We start from the raw sequence: 15,004 nt of genomic DNA, 5'->3' as shown, positions 1-15,004 counted from the left end.
CCATGAAATTGTTTAAGACAAAACTATTTTGTTTTGTTTAGTTTAGAGACAGAAAAGGGGTTCAAAAACCACTGTTTCCCTTTTAATTATAATTTTAAATGCATACGTTTTCTTTTAATGCTTTCAAATGGACTTAAAATATGCATACAAAACAATGTTAGGTTTTTAAAATAGAAAACAAAAAATGCTGAAAAATTCCAAAATACTCCAATTTTTCTAACGTAAAAATATATTGTTAATAATATAATTAGGTAATATTAGGTAATATAAAATAAAAATATAAATTAGGTAATATAAATTTAATCTATTTAAATGCAAATTTCTGGTAGGTATTCATTAAATTTTAGAGAAGCTTAAATAGACTTTATGAGTATTAAAGGTTTTAATTCATAAAGAACTTAATAAGCTATAATTCTGGCTTATAAAAAATTAAAATTCAGCATTTAATTCTGATTTGTATGTTTATCTTTTTGGAGGATGGATATAGCATCTTTTCATGCAATCCTCTAGCAAGCTAAGAAAAAAGGCAAGACATTTCTATGCTTATAAATAAATGTACATAAAATGGAAGTTCACGATTTCATTTCTATGCTATTTCCAAGAGTGGTTTTATTGATTCGTAAACCATACAATTTATGCATACTGAAGGAAGCAACTTTAAGAAATTTGGAGTCATGCCTCTGAAAAACCTCATCACTCCACTGCTTTTATAAATTTGACGAAAGACGCTGATCATATTTAGCTGTGGGCCTCCCATTATGCCTAGAAAATGAAAGGGAAGGAAAAAGCCTAATTAATTTGGTATTTACTATTTTTCAAACACTAAGGTAAAACACATGTTAAGAGAGAAAAATATATATAATTACATAAATTCTTTCACAAGCAGTTTCAAAGGAACATCTGTGGTTCATCATAATTATATAATCAGGGAACCTAATGGAACTATTTGATGCTTATGTCTTTTTAATTTTCTTTCCTTGAGGAAGAAATTCTGTCCATTGGTGGTGAAATTTACTTATAATTATTGTGGACATAATTTTTAAAAGTAGCTAGACATATAAAGGTACTTTTATTCAACATCTTATATATTAAGAACAACTCAAATGCTGAAAAAAACTCAAATATGTTTCTCATTCACTATTTCTTTTCTCAGGGAGTGGCTCCACCATTCATGTAGGTGTGGAAACTGGAAAATTGAAAGGCCATCTATAATGTTTCCCTCCGCTTACATATCCAAACCATTACCCATCAGTTTTACTCTCTAAATAGCTCTCAAACCTATGCATTTACCTAGAAGTGCACTGCCATGCCTCCGTTCTCCAATCTACCATTATCTCTTGCTTTGCCTTATTTACCATAATCACCTCTTTCATTTTTTTCTCCATACTTTAACCAAAGAGAACTTTTAATAAAGCAACTCTGATTATGTTACTCTCTTACTTCAGTAATTCCCCCACTATACTTAAATACAGTATGGTCTAGCCTCTGTTTCCTGCTCCCACCTCACTTGTACCACTTTCTTGTTTTCTGCACTCCAGCCATAGTGGCCAATTTTCAGTTAGTTTCTCAAATGTCCCCAAACTTCCTCCCTCTTAAAGCTAGTTGCACATGCTTTTCCCTTTGCCTGGAAGTCACTCCCCAACCTTTGGCTTTTAACCCCATCTCAGCCTTTAGTTCTCAGTCCAAGCAATACTTTCCCAAGATAGTCTTCCAGAACTGCCTCAGCACTCCCGCCCCGTGGTAGTATTTAGAGAACTCCACTTTTCCTTTGCAGCTCTCATCACAGTTTATGTACTTTGTGTCAATATTTAATTAATAACTGTCTATCCTGCTAGACCATCAATTCCATGAGCAATGTGTTTTTGCTTACTCATATTCCACATGCCTGGCATATTGCATAGTACCTGGCAACATTCTCAAATTCTTTAGCTAGCACTTTTCTCCTTAATCATTATTCTATGTTCCCAAAATTGACATAACTAAGTAAAAAGCAGTAAAGAACTGAAAATTTTGTCTGCTGCTATTTGCTTTAATCTAAACATTTCCTCCCTCCATACTTCCCCACCCAAAATAAAATAATTCCTTTGAAATCTAGATTAAATTATTTTGAAATTTTAGAAAATATTTACTCACCATGGAATTTCTTGGAGAATGTTCTATTACTACATTCATATTTTGGCCTTTTATTTTTTAGTAGATGCTAATAACACTGCTATCAATTTCTATAATTTTGTAAAAGAATATGGAACATACTTATTTTTTCTCTAATGTTGAACCTACACCCCCCATTGGTTTATTCCATCTTTCATATTGTGAAAACTATAAACTACAGAAAGAATAATACAATGAACATTTGTATACTCACCACCTAGTTTCAAATTTTGACATTTTGCTGTACTTATTTTTGTCTCTCTCTATGTATATATAAATGTGTGTGAATGTATGCACTCTGAAAGTAGTTACAAACACCATGAAACTTGCAACCCTAAAAACTTCAACATATTCTAAACACAAAGACATTAATCTACATAACCCAAGTCATAATTATGCCTGAGAAAATTAAAAAAATTCTCTATCTCACCAAGTACCTCCTTATTAAAATTTTCCTAATTTTCCCAAAAATGTCACTTAGAGTGGGGTTTGTTTTTTTCCAAACTAAAATCTAAACAAAATTCACTCATTGCATTGGCTATAGTTCTTCACTTTCCTAATCAAGACTAGTACCAGTCATTCCCCCACAACCACCACTTTTTCTATAACAATGGCTTTTGAATAGCCCAGGCCAGTTGTCTTATAGAATATACTATATTCTAGATTTTTCTGATTCATTCTTAATAGCATCATTTAATGTATCCCTTGATCCCCTGTATTTCTTTTAAGTCCAAAAGTATTTCCATATGTGAGTAAAACTTTTTGGGCAAGAGTACTTCATAGTAGATGCTATGCACTTCATATTACATTACATCATGAGGCACATTATGTGAGAGGTTTTTTTATTTTACTGTTGCCAATACTGGTTGCCAAGCTGGTTGACTGGTTACAATGATGACCACCCTTTCTCTCCATTGTAAAGGCATGTTTTCCTCTTTGCAATTAGCAATAACTCTGATAGATGATACTGTGGCATCATGTAAATATACTATTCCCCAAATCCCTTTAACTTAATAACTTCTACATTAGCTGAGGATCCTAGGACTCAGATACTGATTTTGAAACATCACTACCCTAGGCAGTAAAAGGAAATACAGTTGGTTACAGATTTGAGAGCAGGTACAAGTGACCATGGGACATTATTTTTTAAAAAAGAAAAGAAACAGAAGAGCTCAGAAACAAATACAGAGATGTCAAAAGAACAAAAGAGGATTTTCAATTCTAGTTATAACAGAGTAGTTTGTCAGACTCACCCTACAAATAAAATTAGCTATTAAAATAAGAATAAAATACATGAAATCATTGTTTGAGAGTAATCAATGGAAACAAGACTAGGATCCCTGAGAGAAGAAAAGTGTAGAGATAAGCACTACATTTCACTCTGGTTTTGTTTGATTTTTTTTTTTTTAACTTTAGGCCATTTGACAATTTTCAGCATGAAAGAATCGGGTCCAACCAGAAAATAGGAGTGTTACTGAACTGAAGACAAAAGTTGGAATTCAAGGATGCCAATGTGCCAGATACTTGAGCAAAATCTGAAATAGAGGTAATACTAATGAAATGAGTCCAAAAGACTCTCTGCAGTTTTCCATTGAGGTATTGCCAACTCTAACGCTGCACCAAATGAGATATCACAAAAACCAGCAGAAAAGAGCAGGTGGAAGGCTAAAGATTTAGGGATAGACTTTAGTGGATCATAAAGGTGAAGTTCAGACCCAACAAGGTGAGGTGAGACACCTTGGTAACCACTCTAGACTTTCAGATAAAACCCACAAAAGGTTACGTCTAGCAGCGAGGGCCATACTCTACGAGTAAGTACCTTGGGGAATGGCCAGAGCTAAAATAAATCATCCCTAACATATCTAAAACCAACCTTCAATAGATTTAAGTTGGTCTGCCTATACTGTAGCTACCTACAGGAAGAAAGGTTAGCCCTATTTGGAGAAAAATAACATCATCTAGAGTTTACAATTTTTCCCACAAAGTGCTCATTATTCAATCTAAAATAATGAGGCATGATAAAAATAAAATAAAAAACAGGATCAAATAACTGAAAACCTAGAGAGAAAAGCAGACAAAAAACAAGTGTTTGAGGGGAAAAATCAGAGAGGATGACAAAACATGAGAGACTCCTCTAACTCCGGGAAACGAACAAGGGGTAGTGGAAGGGGAGGTGGGCAAGGGGGTGGGGTGACTGGGTGACAGGCACTGAGGGGAGCACTTGGCAGGATGAGCACTGGGTGTTATACTTTATGTTGGCAGATCGAACTCCAATAAAAAAAATATACATTAAGAAAACAAGTATCAATAACTTAAATTTAAAATAATTGTTATTAATATGTTTAAGAAATTAAAGACAAAGATGGAGACTTTCACATGACACCTAGAATCTATTTTCTTAAGAATAAAAATGTAGGGACGCCTAGGTGGCTCAGTCAGTTAAGCATCTCCTTCAACTCAGATCATGATCCTAGGGTCCTGATGATCATCAGGCTCTCTGCTCAGTGAGGAGTCTGCTTCTCCCCCTCCCTCTGCCCCATCCCACCACCTGTGCTCTCTATCTCTCTCTCTCAAATAAATAAATAAAATATTTTTAAAAAGAATAAAATGTAAAGTCAAACAAAAATATACTAAAGTTAAGACATCAATGTATGGGTTCAACAGCAAATTAGACAAAGCAAAACATAAGATTAGTGAGCTCTAGAAGATTGGTGCAGTAAGAAAGAAACGTCCAGATTGAAGTAGGGGGGAGGAGAAAGGAATATAAAATACAGAAAAGAACATAACCAGTAAATAGGACATGAAGAAAAGATCTAACATACATATAATTGGAATGTCAGAAGACAGAGACAATGGGATAGAGCAATCGTTGAAGAAATTTTGGCTAAGAATTTTCCAAAAACTAACAAAAGCCATCAAACTACAGATTTTAAAAACAGGAAGACGAAAAGCAGAAAGCAAACCACATTTTAGGCACATCATATTCAAAGTGCTGAAAACCAAAGACAGAAAGAAAAATCTTAAAAAGCATGGGTATGGGGGGAGACAGTATCTTAAAACAGAAAGAAGGAAAGAAGAAAAGAAATAAGAAAGGAAGAAAAAGAAAGAAAGAAATTGGTAAAAATACTAATTTAAGGTTAGTCTGTAATTAACAAAGGATTCACATTGGAATCTCCAAGGTAACAAAAGGAAAAAAGAACATATAACTAACAAGCTAATAGATGAGAAATATTGAAATAATGAATATACCTAATTCAAAAGGAGACCCAAAAAAAGAGAGAGATAAAAGAAAATGAAAAATGGAAGCAATAAGATGTAGCACTTTAATATGTGGTCTCCACTTAAATGCAACTGTAACACTACTTTAAAATATAAATGTACTAAATGTTAATTAAAAGACAAAATAATCACATGAGATTTTTTTAAAGATCTAACTATGTGCTTTTCAGAATGGACACACTATATATAAGGACACATAAAGATTGAAAGTAAAAAGATGCTCTAAAAAATTATACCAAGCAAACATTAACCAAAAGAAAGTTACTGTAACTACATTAATATCAGACAAAGTAGACTTTTTAAAGCAAAAACAAATATTACCAGCAATAAAGAAGACACATTTCATAATAAAAATCAGTACTAAGTTTTAATACATAATACTATAGCTTCAAATATAGAAAGAAAAATAGACTAAATTAAAAGAGAGTTAAATAAATCCACCATTGTGGTTAGAGATTTAAACACACCTCTGTCAGTAACTAATAGAAAAAAGCAAATTAAAAAAATCAGCAAGGGTATAAAACATTTGATTAACACTTCACTAATTTACTTTATAGAATACATATATAGGGCACTAAGTACAACTTCAAAATCCTCTTTCTTTTCAAGTATACAGTGAACATTCACCAAAATTGACCATATCTGGGCCAGTAAGACAGATCTCAATAAATTTCAAAGAATAGAAATCCTATAGAGTACATTCTCTTTTTGCAGTGCAATTAGACTACAAGTTCAATATCAGAAAGATCATTGGAAAAATCCCCAAATGTTTGTAAATTAAGCAATATATTTCTAAATAACCAGTGAGTCAGAAAGAAATCACAATGGAAATTTGGATGATATTTTGAAATGAATGATAATGCAAATATTATCAGTTTATGGAATATAAGTAAAGCAGTACTTAGAGAAATATTCAGAAATTGGAATTGGTGTATCAAAAAAGAAAAAAATTTTAAATCAATTATATTAAACAGGAGTCAGCAAACTTTTGCTGTAATAGGCCAGATAGTAAATATTTTAAGCTTTGTGGACCACATGGTCTCTAGCAACTACTCAAGTCTACCATTGTAGCGTGAAAATAGCTGTAGATAGTACATAAATAAATAGCCTGACTGTGTTCCAATTACATTTTACTTACACATGTGGGTGGTGGGTAAGATTTGGCCTGCGAGGCATAGTTTGGCAACCCCAGATCTAAACTTTGAACCTAAGAAACTAAACAAAAAAAAACAAGCAAAAAAAGAGGATAAAAATAACAAAAATAAGAACAGAAAGCAATGAAACAGAACATGAATGTACAATATAGGAAAATCAACAAAACCAAAAGATGAATAAAAACAATAAACCCCAAATAAACTGATTAAGAAAAACAAAAATAACAAATTGCTAATATCAGAAAATAAAAAGGAGACTTCACTGTAAAACCTACAGTCATTATTAAAGGCATATTAAAAGGACACTATTAATAATGTTATGCTATTAGGCTTAAACAATTTAGATGAAATGGATAGATTCTTTAAAAAGCACAATACCTCAAAATTGATGGAATAATAGGAAACCTGAACAATCCATACCTTTTAAAGAACTAGAAACTGTTATTAAAATATAGAACAGGGGAAAAAAAAAAAACACCTTCCATCAAAAATATCCAGGCAAAATTGGCTTCACTGGTGAGTTCTCCCGAATATTTAAGGGAAAAAAAATTCTAGCTATACACAAATTCATCCGAAGACTAGAAAAAGAGAGAACATTTTCGAACTATCTTTATGGAGCAAATGTAACATTAATACAAAAACCTGACAGAAACATTACAGGAAGGAACATTACAAGCAACAAAATTCTCATGAATATAATATAAAAAAAATCCTATTCAGAATATTATCAAGCAAATCCAACATTATACAAAATGGTAATGCAACATGACCAAGTGAAACTTATTCCATGATTTCAAAGTTGTTTTGACACTTGAAAATCATTCACTCACAGAAAAAAAAAAGGAGAAAATAATAGTATTATTTTGAGGCAGAAAAAGCATTTAATAAAATTCAAAACCTATTCATGATTTTTTTAACACTTTGCACAAACTAGGAATAGAGGAGAACTCCCTTAGTCACACAAAGGGTATATTCCAAAAACCTACAACATCATACTCAATGGTAAAATATTGGAACAGTTTTCTTCAGAGTAGGAATGAGATAAAGATGTCCACTCTTACCATTATCATTATAGCATTGTACTGGAGCTCCTAATGAGTGATATGAAGCAAGAAAAGGAGGTAAAAAGTATAAAAGCTGGAAAGGAAGAAACTTTTTTCCTATTCACAGAAGCCATGGCTGTGTACATATCAAATCAAAAGGAAAAATATTGCCTGGGTGGCTCAGTCGGTTGAGCACCCAACTCTTGATTTCAGCTCTGGTCATGAACTCAGGGTCGGGAGATTGAGCCCTGTGTTAGGGTCTGGGCTCAGCACAATTGGTTTGGGATTCTTTCTCTCCCTCTCCTTTTGCCCCTCCCCCATTCATGCTTGCTCTTTCTCTCTAAAATAAATAAATAAAATATTTAAAATGAGCATTAAAAGTGTTCAATATTATTAGTCATTGATAAATATAAAGCCACAGTGAAATTTTATTGCACAATTATCAGAATGTCTAAATTAAAAGATTGACAATAACAAGTGTTAACAAAGATGCAGAGCAACTGGAACTCCTACACATTGTCATTATAGTACAAACTGAAATAAACACTTTGGAAAACCAATTTGGCAGTATCTACTAAAACTGGATGTGCATTTACCCTATAATCCAAAAATTCTTTTCTTGATATAGATATGAGTGAAATAAGAAAGAAATAAGTGCTTGTTTTCCACAGTATTGTGCTGAGCATTTTATAATGCATATAAATGTCAAATCACTATGTTGCACCTGAAACTAATATACTATACTTCAATTTAAAAAATAAATTTTAAAATATTGCAATGGATTAAGTGTAGTATTTGTGTAAAGAAATACTATACACCAAAGAAGATAATTACATGCAATAAACAAAGATGACTTTCCAAAACAGTACATAGTTTTCAAGAATAGCCAAACTAGGGGCACCTGGGTGGCTCAGTTGGTTCAGTGTCTAACTCTCGACTTCAGTTCAAGTCATGAATCTCACATCGTGAGATTGCACTATGCCTCGGGCTCTGCACTGAGTGTTGAGCTTGCTTAAGATTCTCTCTCTCCCTCTCTCTCTGCCCCTCCTCCCTGCTCACATACTCTCTTTAAAGAAAAAATAAATAGAAAGAAAGAAAGAAAGAAAGAAAGAAAGAAAGAAAGAAAGAAAGAAAGAAAGAAGAAGGAAGGAAGGAAGGAAGGAAGGAAGGAAGGAAGGAAGGAAGGAAGGAAGAAAGAAAGAAAGAAAGAAAGAAAGAAAGAAAGAAAGAAAGAAAGAAAGAAAGAGGCAAATTAATAAATGGTGATTAAAGTCAAAATAATAGTTACCTTGGGGTGAGGGTGTTTATTGATTGGGAAAGGTATGAAGGAGCCTTCTGGAGCACTGGAAATGTCTATGTCTTGACATTGGTGGTAGTTTTATGGCGATATATATGATATATATATAATATATATAATGGAGATATATATGATATATATATTATATATATAATTATATATAATATATGCACATATATAATCTTTCTTTTCTGAGTTCAATAGATAATTTTTCCTAATAATCAGCAGATACTTTGAGTTATTTTTTTAAGATTTTATTTATTCATGAGAGACACACAGAGAGAGAGAGAGAGGCAGAGGCACAGAGAGAGAGAGAAACAGGCTCCATGGCGGGAGCCCGACGTGGGACTCGATCCCGGGTCTCCAGGATCACGCCCTGGGCTGAAGGCGGCACTAAACCACTGAGCCACCTGGGCTGCCCACTTTAAGTTATTTTTAAGTGAAACAGAATCACTGCATCTCAGCTTGCAGAAGACTTATAACAGTCATTTAGATAGGTATCTAAATTTTGAATCCCTCATTATCACAGTCTTATGAACTCTAGTTCCAAAAAGACTGGACCCCTCCAGTGTGAAAACATTCATTGTATCACCCAAGGTGGTAAATAAATAGCACCATTCCCACTCATATAAGAACAATTTCCTAATTTCGTCTTTTTAAAAGAGGCAGCACTGAATGATGAAAATGAGGAGGGTTCTTAGACATTCTTCAGAACAGAAAGTTAAAAAAAAAAAAAAAGTTCCTAAATCACATAGAGCTTTTTACACTGCCATCCTCCTCACAAAAACTCACCTTGAACTTGCATGCGAGTTCTCACTAGGTGCAGGGGGTAGCTGATAAACTGACCACAAAAGTTAGAGAAGGCATTATATCCAATCAAAGTCAGCAACCCAGGGCCTTCTGTATCAGTGTTTAGTAAATGAGTCTTCAAAAGCTGACGGAGAACAAAGTAATAATATGCTTTAACAACTATTAAAGAAGAACCAAAATAATAAAATGCTAATATCTTTTCTCACAATAGGCATAGACTCCTACATTATAGAAAAGAATATAAAATGCAGAATGCAGTCATCCATGACAAAGTAATAAGATCCATAGGACATTTTTGAGCTGCCAATTTTTAGTGTAATTCAGTTACAGTTAGTAAAGTCTTACCCCCAATATTTCCAGGGCTCAAATTATCTAAATATTACCTCTTTTCCTAAGTGCCATCCTAGCAACTAGAATTATTCAGAGGTGTACAAACAAACCAGAGATCAGAGAACCTTAGTGATGGGAACTCACTATCCACTCAACTATGAGAGCCCTGATCACCTAATCTTTAGGGAGGTTTATTGTGTCAACCTGCACAATATCCCTTACCAGCAATATTTTTGTTTCAGGACTCCTCTATACTCTTAAAAGTTGTTGAGAACACCAAAAAGTTTTTGTTTCTATGGGTTATATCTATCAATATTATCTATTGTGTTAGATATTAAAACAGAAAAATTATAAACACAAGAAACACATTAAATAGCCATAAGAGCACTGATGTCATCACAAACCATATAGCCTTTGGAAAACTCTCATAAGAGAATAAGAGTGACAAGAGTAAATGGTGATTTCATATGCTATGAAAATAGTTTAGAATATAGCTAAACATGACTGAGAAAACACACACCCATGCTGATTGGTCTCATTTTAAATTCATGATCATAAAATCTTAAGTGGATCCATGGTTTTTCACTGAAATGATACCGTATTTTCCTTGACCATTTACTCTCCCAACATACCAGCATCATTCTTTCAAGTGAACAACTACATTCTCCATTGTCCTAGAACTTCCGACACTAGATGATCTTAAAATTCATATGAAAATGTAAGGGATCCAGCATAGCCAAAGCAATGCTTAGGAAAGAACAAGGTTAAATAATTTACACTTTCTGATTTTAAAACTTACTACAGACCTCCACCAACCAAGCCAGTGTGATACATAAGCATAGACATACAGATCAATGAAGTAAAATTCAGGAGTCCAGAAATAAACTCTTTCATGATGGCCAACTGATTCAACAAGGGGGCCAAGTACTTTCCACGGCCTGCAAGGCTCTGCTAAATCTCGTTCTCTCACCTCACCTCCTACTAACCCTCGGTTTCCTCCACTGCAGCTACACAGGCACGCTCCCACCCTGTTCTCCCTGTAGATTTATACATGGCTCACCCTCTCCATTTCTTCTGTTCTTTGCTCAAAATTCACCATCTCAGGAGGACCTTCCCAGACCATGATATTGAAAATTTCAGTCCCTAACACTACCTATTCTGCTTTCCTGTTCTGTTTTTCTCTATAACCCTTATCACTAAGGCATTATATGTTTAAATAATTTATTGTCTGTCTCCCAGTTGAAGAATGTTGAGATCCCCAGTGACAGGACTTTCTGTCTCTCTTGTTTGGTGCACCTAGAACAGAGCCTTGTACATGCAACTCAATCATTATTTGTTTACTGAATAAATCCTCATTTTTAAGGTGAGAGAATCCAGGCCCAGAGAAAACCGTGGAGCCAGAATTAGAACTCAAGCAGTCCGAGTCCGCAATTCTAATTGCTATCCTAACCACTGATGAGAATTAAAACGTTTGCTGGGGGTGGAAGGTCCCAGGAATTACCAAATAGAGAGGGATTTGGGTAAGAAAGTTCATGCCTGATGGTCTATAAGAATCAGCTATAGAGAATGACCAAAGTGAAACTGGACAATATTAACCTAGAAAAAAAGTCATTATTTCTCATACGTAGCCCCCCAAAAACTTACATTCTCCTCTTACTTTTTTTAAAGCTGTAGTTAATTAATTGTATTTATATTTTTTATTTAAATTCATGTTAGTTAACATACAGTGTAGTAATACTTTCGGGAGTAGAATTTAGTGATTCGTCACTTACATATACCCCCAGTGCTCATCCCAGTAATTGCCCTCCTTAATGCCCATCACCCTTTTATCCTGTCCCCCCATTCACCTCCCCTCTAGCAACTCCCATTTTGTTCTCTATAGTTAAGAATCTTTTATGGAAAAAACAAAAACAAACAAACAAAAAAAGAATCTTTTATGGTTTGCCTCCCTCTCTGTTTTTATCCTATTTTATTTTTTTCTTCCCTTCACCTATGTTCATGTTTTGTTTCTTAAATTCCAAATATGAGTGAAATCATATGGCATTTGTTTTTCTCTGATGGATTTCCTTTGCTTAGCATACTACACCCTAGTTCCATCCACATTGTTGCTAATGGCAAGATTTCATTCTTTTTGATCAATGAGTAATATTCCATTGTATATATTTGTGTGATATATATACATATATATCACATCTTCTTTTTTAAAATATTTTATTTATTATTTGAAAGAGAAGGAAAGCACAAGAGGGGGGAGGGGCAGAAGGAAATGGAGAAGCAGGCTTCCCACTGAGCAGGGAGCCCAACTTGGGAGTCAATCCCAGGACCCTGACATCATGACTTGAGCTGAAGGCTGATGTTTAACCAACTGAGGCACCCAGGCTCCCCTATACCACATCTTCTTTATCCATTGATCTGTCAATGGCTATTTGGGCTCTTCCCATAATTTGGCTATTGTTGATAGTGCTGCTTTAAACCTTTGGGGTGCATGTGCCCCTTCAAATCAGCATTTTTTTACCCAGTGGATACATATCTACTAGTGCAATTGCTGGGTCATAGGGTTCTATTTTTAACTCGAGGAACCTCCAGCATGAAATGTTTTTCTGTTTCTTTGTGTCTTCCTCAGCTTCTTTCATAAGTGTTCAATGGTTTTCACCTTACAGATCTTTTACCTCTTTAGTTAGGTTTATTCCTAGGTATCTTATGGTTTTTGGTGTAATTATAAATGGGATTCATTCCTTGATTTGTCTTTCTGCTGCTTCATTATTTGTATATAGAAATGCAACAAATTTCTGTACATCGATTTTATATCCTACAACTTTTGCTGAATTCATATATCAGTTCTAGCAACTTTCTGGTGGAGTCTTTTGGGTTTTCTACATAGAGTATCATGTCATCTGCAAAGAGTGAAATTTTGTCTTTTTCTTTATGGATTTGGATACCTTTTTGTTGTCTGATTGCTGAGACTAGGACTTCCAGTACAATGTGGAACAAGTGGTGAGAGTGGACATCCCTGTGTTTTTGACTTTAGGGAAAAAGCTGTCAGTTTTTCCTATTGAGAATGATATTAGCTGTGGACCTTTTGTATGGCCTTTATGATGTTGAGGTATGTTTCTTCTATCCCTACTTTGAGGGTTTTTATCAAGAAAGGATGCTGTATTTTGTCAAATGCTTTTTCTGCATCTACTGAGAGGATCACATGGTTCTTATGCTTTTTTTATTAATGTAGTGTATCACATTGATTGATTTGCAGATGTTGAACCACTCCTGTAGCCCAGGAATAAATCCCACTTGATCATAGTGGATAATCCTTTTAATATACTGTTGGATTCAATTATCTTGTTGAGAATTTTTTCATCCATGTTCATCAAGGATATTGGTCTATAATTCTCTTTTTTAATGGGGTCTTTGGTTTCAGAATCAAGGTAATGCTGGCCTCATAGAATGAGTTTGGAAGTTTCCCTTCCATTTCTATTTTTTTGGAACAGCTTCAGAAGAACAGGTACTCATTCTTCAGATGTTTGGTAGAATTCCCCTGGGAAACCATTGGCCCTCGACTCTGGTTTGTTGGGAGATTTTTGATTAGTGATTCCATTTCTTTGCTGGCTATGAGTCTGTTCAAATTGTCTATTTATTCCTGTTTCAGTTTCAGCAGTTTATATATTTCTAGGAATTATCCATTTCTTCCAGATTGCCCAATTTGTTGGCATATTGCTCATAATATTCTAATTGTTTGTATTTCTGTGGTGTTGGTTGTGATCTCTCCTCTTTCATTTGTGATTTGATTTATTTGTGTCCTTTCTCTTCACTTTTTTGATAAGTCTGGCTAGGGATTTATCAATTTGGTTAATTCTCTCAAAGAACCAGCCCCTCCTTTAGTTGATCTGTTTTACTGTTGTTGTTGTTGTTGTTTTTAATTTCTGTATCATTTATTTCTGCTCCAATTTTAATTATTTCCCTTCTTCTGCTGGTTTTCAGCTTTATTTCCTATTCTTTTTCTAGCTCCTTTAGTTGTAAGGCTAGGTTATATATTTGAGACTTTTCTTGCTTTTTGAGGAAGGCCTGTATTGCTATATATTTCTATCTTTTGACTGCCTTTGCTGCATCCCTAAGGTTTGGACTGTCCTATTTTCATTTTCATTTGCTTTCATGTATTTTTTATTTCTTCTTTAATTTTCTGGTTAACCAATTCATTCTTTAGTAGAATGTCCTTTAACTTCCATGTATTTGTGGTTTTTCCAAATTTGCTCTTGTGGTTGACTTCAAGTTTCATGGCGTTGTGGCCTGAAAATATGCATGGTATGAACTTAGTCTTTTTGTACCCATTGAGGCTTGATTTGTGAGCCAGTGTGTGATCTGTTCTGGAGAATGTTCCACATGCACTCAAAAGGAATGTGTATTCTGCTGCTTTAGGATGAAATGCTCTGAATATGTCTGTGAAATCCACCTGGCCCAGTGTGTCATTCAAAGCCATTGTTTCCTTATTGATTTTCTGCTTAGGTAATCTGTTCACTGCTGTGATGAGGTGTGAATGGCCCCTACTATTATTGTATTATTATCAATGCATTTTAAGTTTGTTAGTAATACGTTTACATGTTTGGCTGCTCCCAAGTTGGGCAGTCAGAACTTCCCTTATAAAGATGCTCCTGCCAGGCACAGGGGCCTGGGGTTTGTTGTAAGGGACTCCAGACTCCACTGGAGGTGCTGTGTTTCTCCCTGAGTCTGACAGAGACAAATCAGACTTCTGATGCCAGAAAGAAAAAAAAGCAAAATAATGTCATGCAATCTCCTTGGTAGTCTAGAGGTCAGAAGAGAGGTTAAAAAACAGATCTGCAAGTAAGTGGTATACCAGCTATCTTGAAACCCAGCAATAGATGGAGTCATCAAAGGACAGTGGGTAGTGTGCAGGGAGAGAAGAGGGGAGGTTGAGTTCAACACTCAGA

General features: G+C 34.5%; 1 protein-coding gene across 7 annotated transcripts in view; it reads right to left on the bottom strand.

Moving 5' to 3' along the window:
• Positions 1-578: 578 nt before the first annotated feature.
• LOC490131 (calcium-binding mitochondrial carrier protein SCaMC-1-like) overlaps positions 579-15,004 on the bottom strand; it is a 48,266-nt gene continuing 33,840 nt past the window's right edge. For 6 of the 7 annotated variants that reach the window (XM_038541153.1, XM_038541156.1, XM_038541155.1 and 3 more), the window contains 2 exons: positions 9,717-9,858; positions 579-762 (listed from right to left, as the gene is read on the bottom strand). In XM_038541153.1, coding sequence (XP_038397081.1) covers positions 587-762; positions 9,717-9,858 — 318 coding nt within the window. In that variant the 3' untranslated portion in view covers positions 579-586. Of the gene's footprint in view, positions 763-6,568; positions 6,646-9,716; positions 9,859-15,004 lie in introns of all 7 variants that reach the window. The other variant, XR_005361062.1, reaches the window with a different exon arrangement.

This window comes from Canis lupus, chromosome 6 (genome assembly GCF_011100685.1).
Source record: "Canis lupus familiaris isolate Mischka breed German Shepherd chromosome 6, alternate assembly UU_Cfam_GSD_1.0, whole genome shotgun sequence".
Lineage (NCBI taxonomy): Eukaryota > Metazoa > Chordata > Mammalia > Carnivora > Canidae > Canis > Canis lupus.
This window is presented reverse-complemented; position numbering and strand designations above follow the sequence as displayed.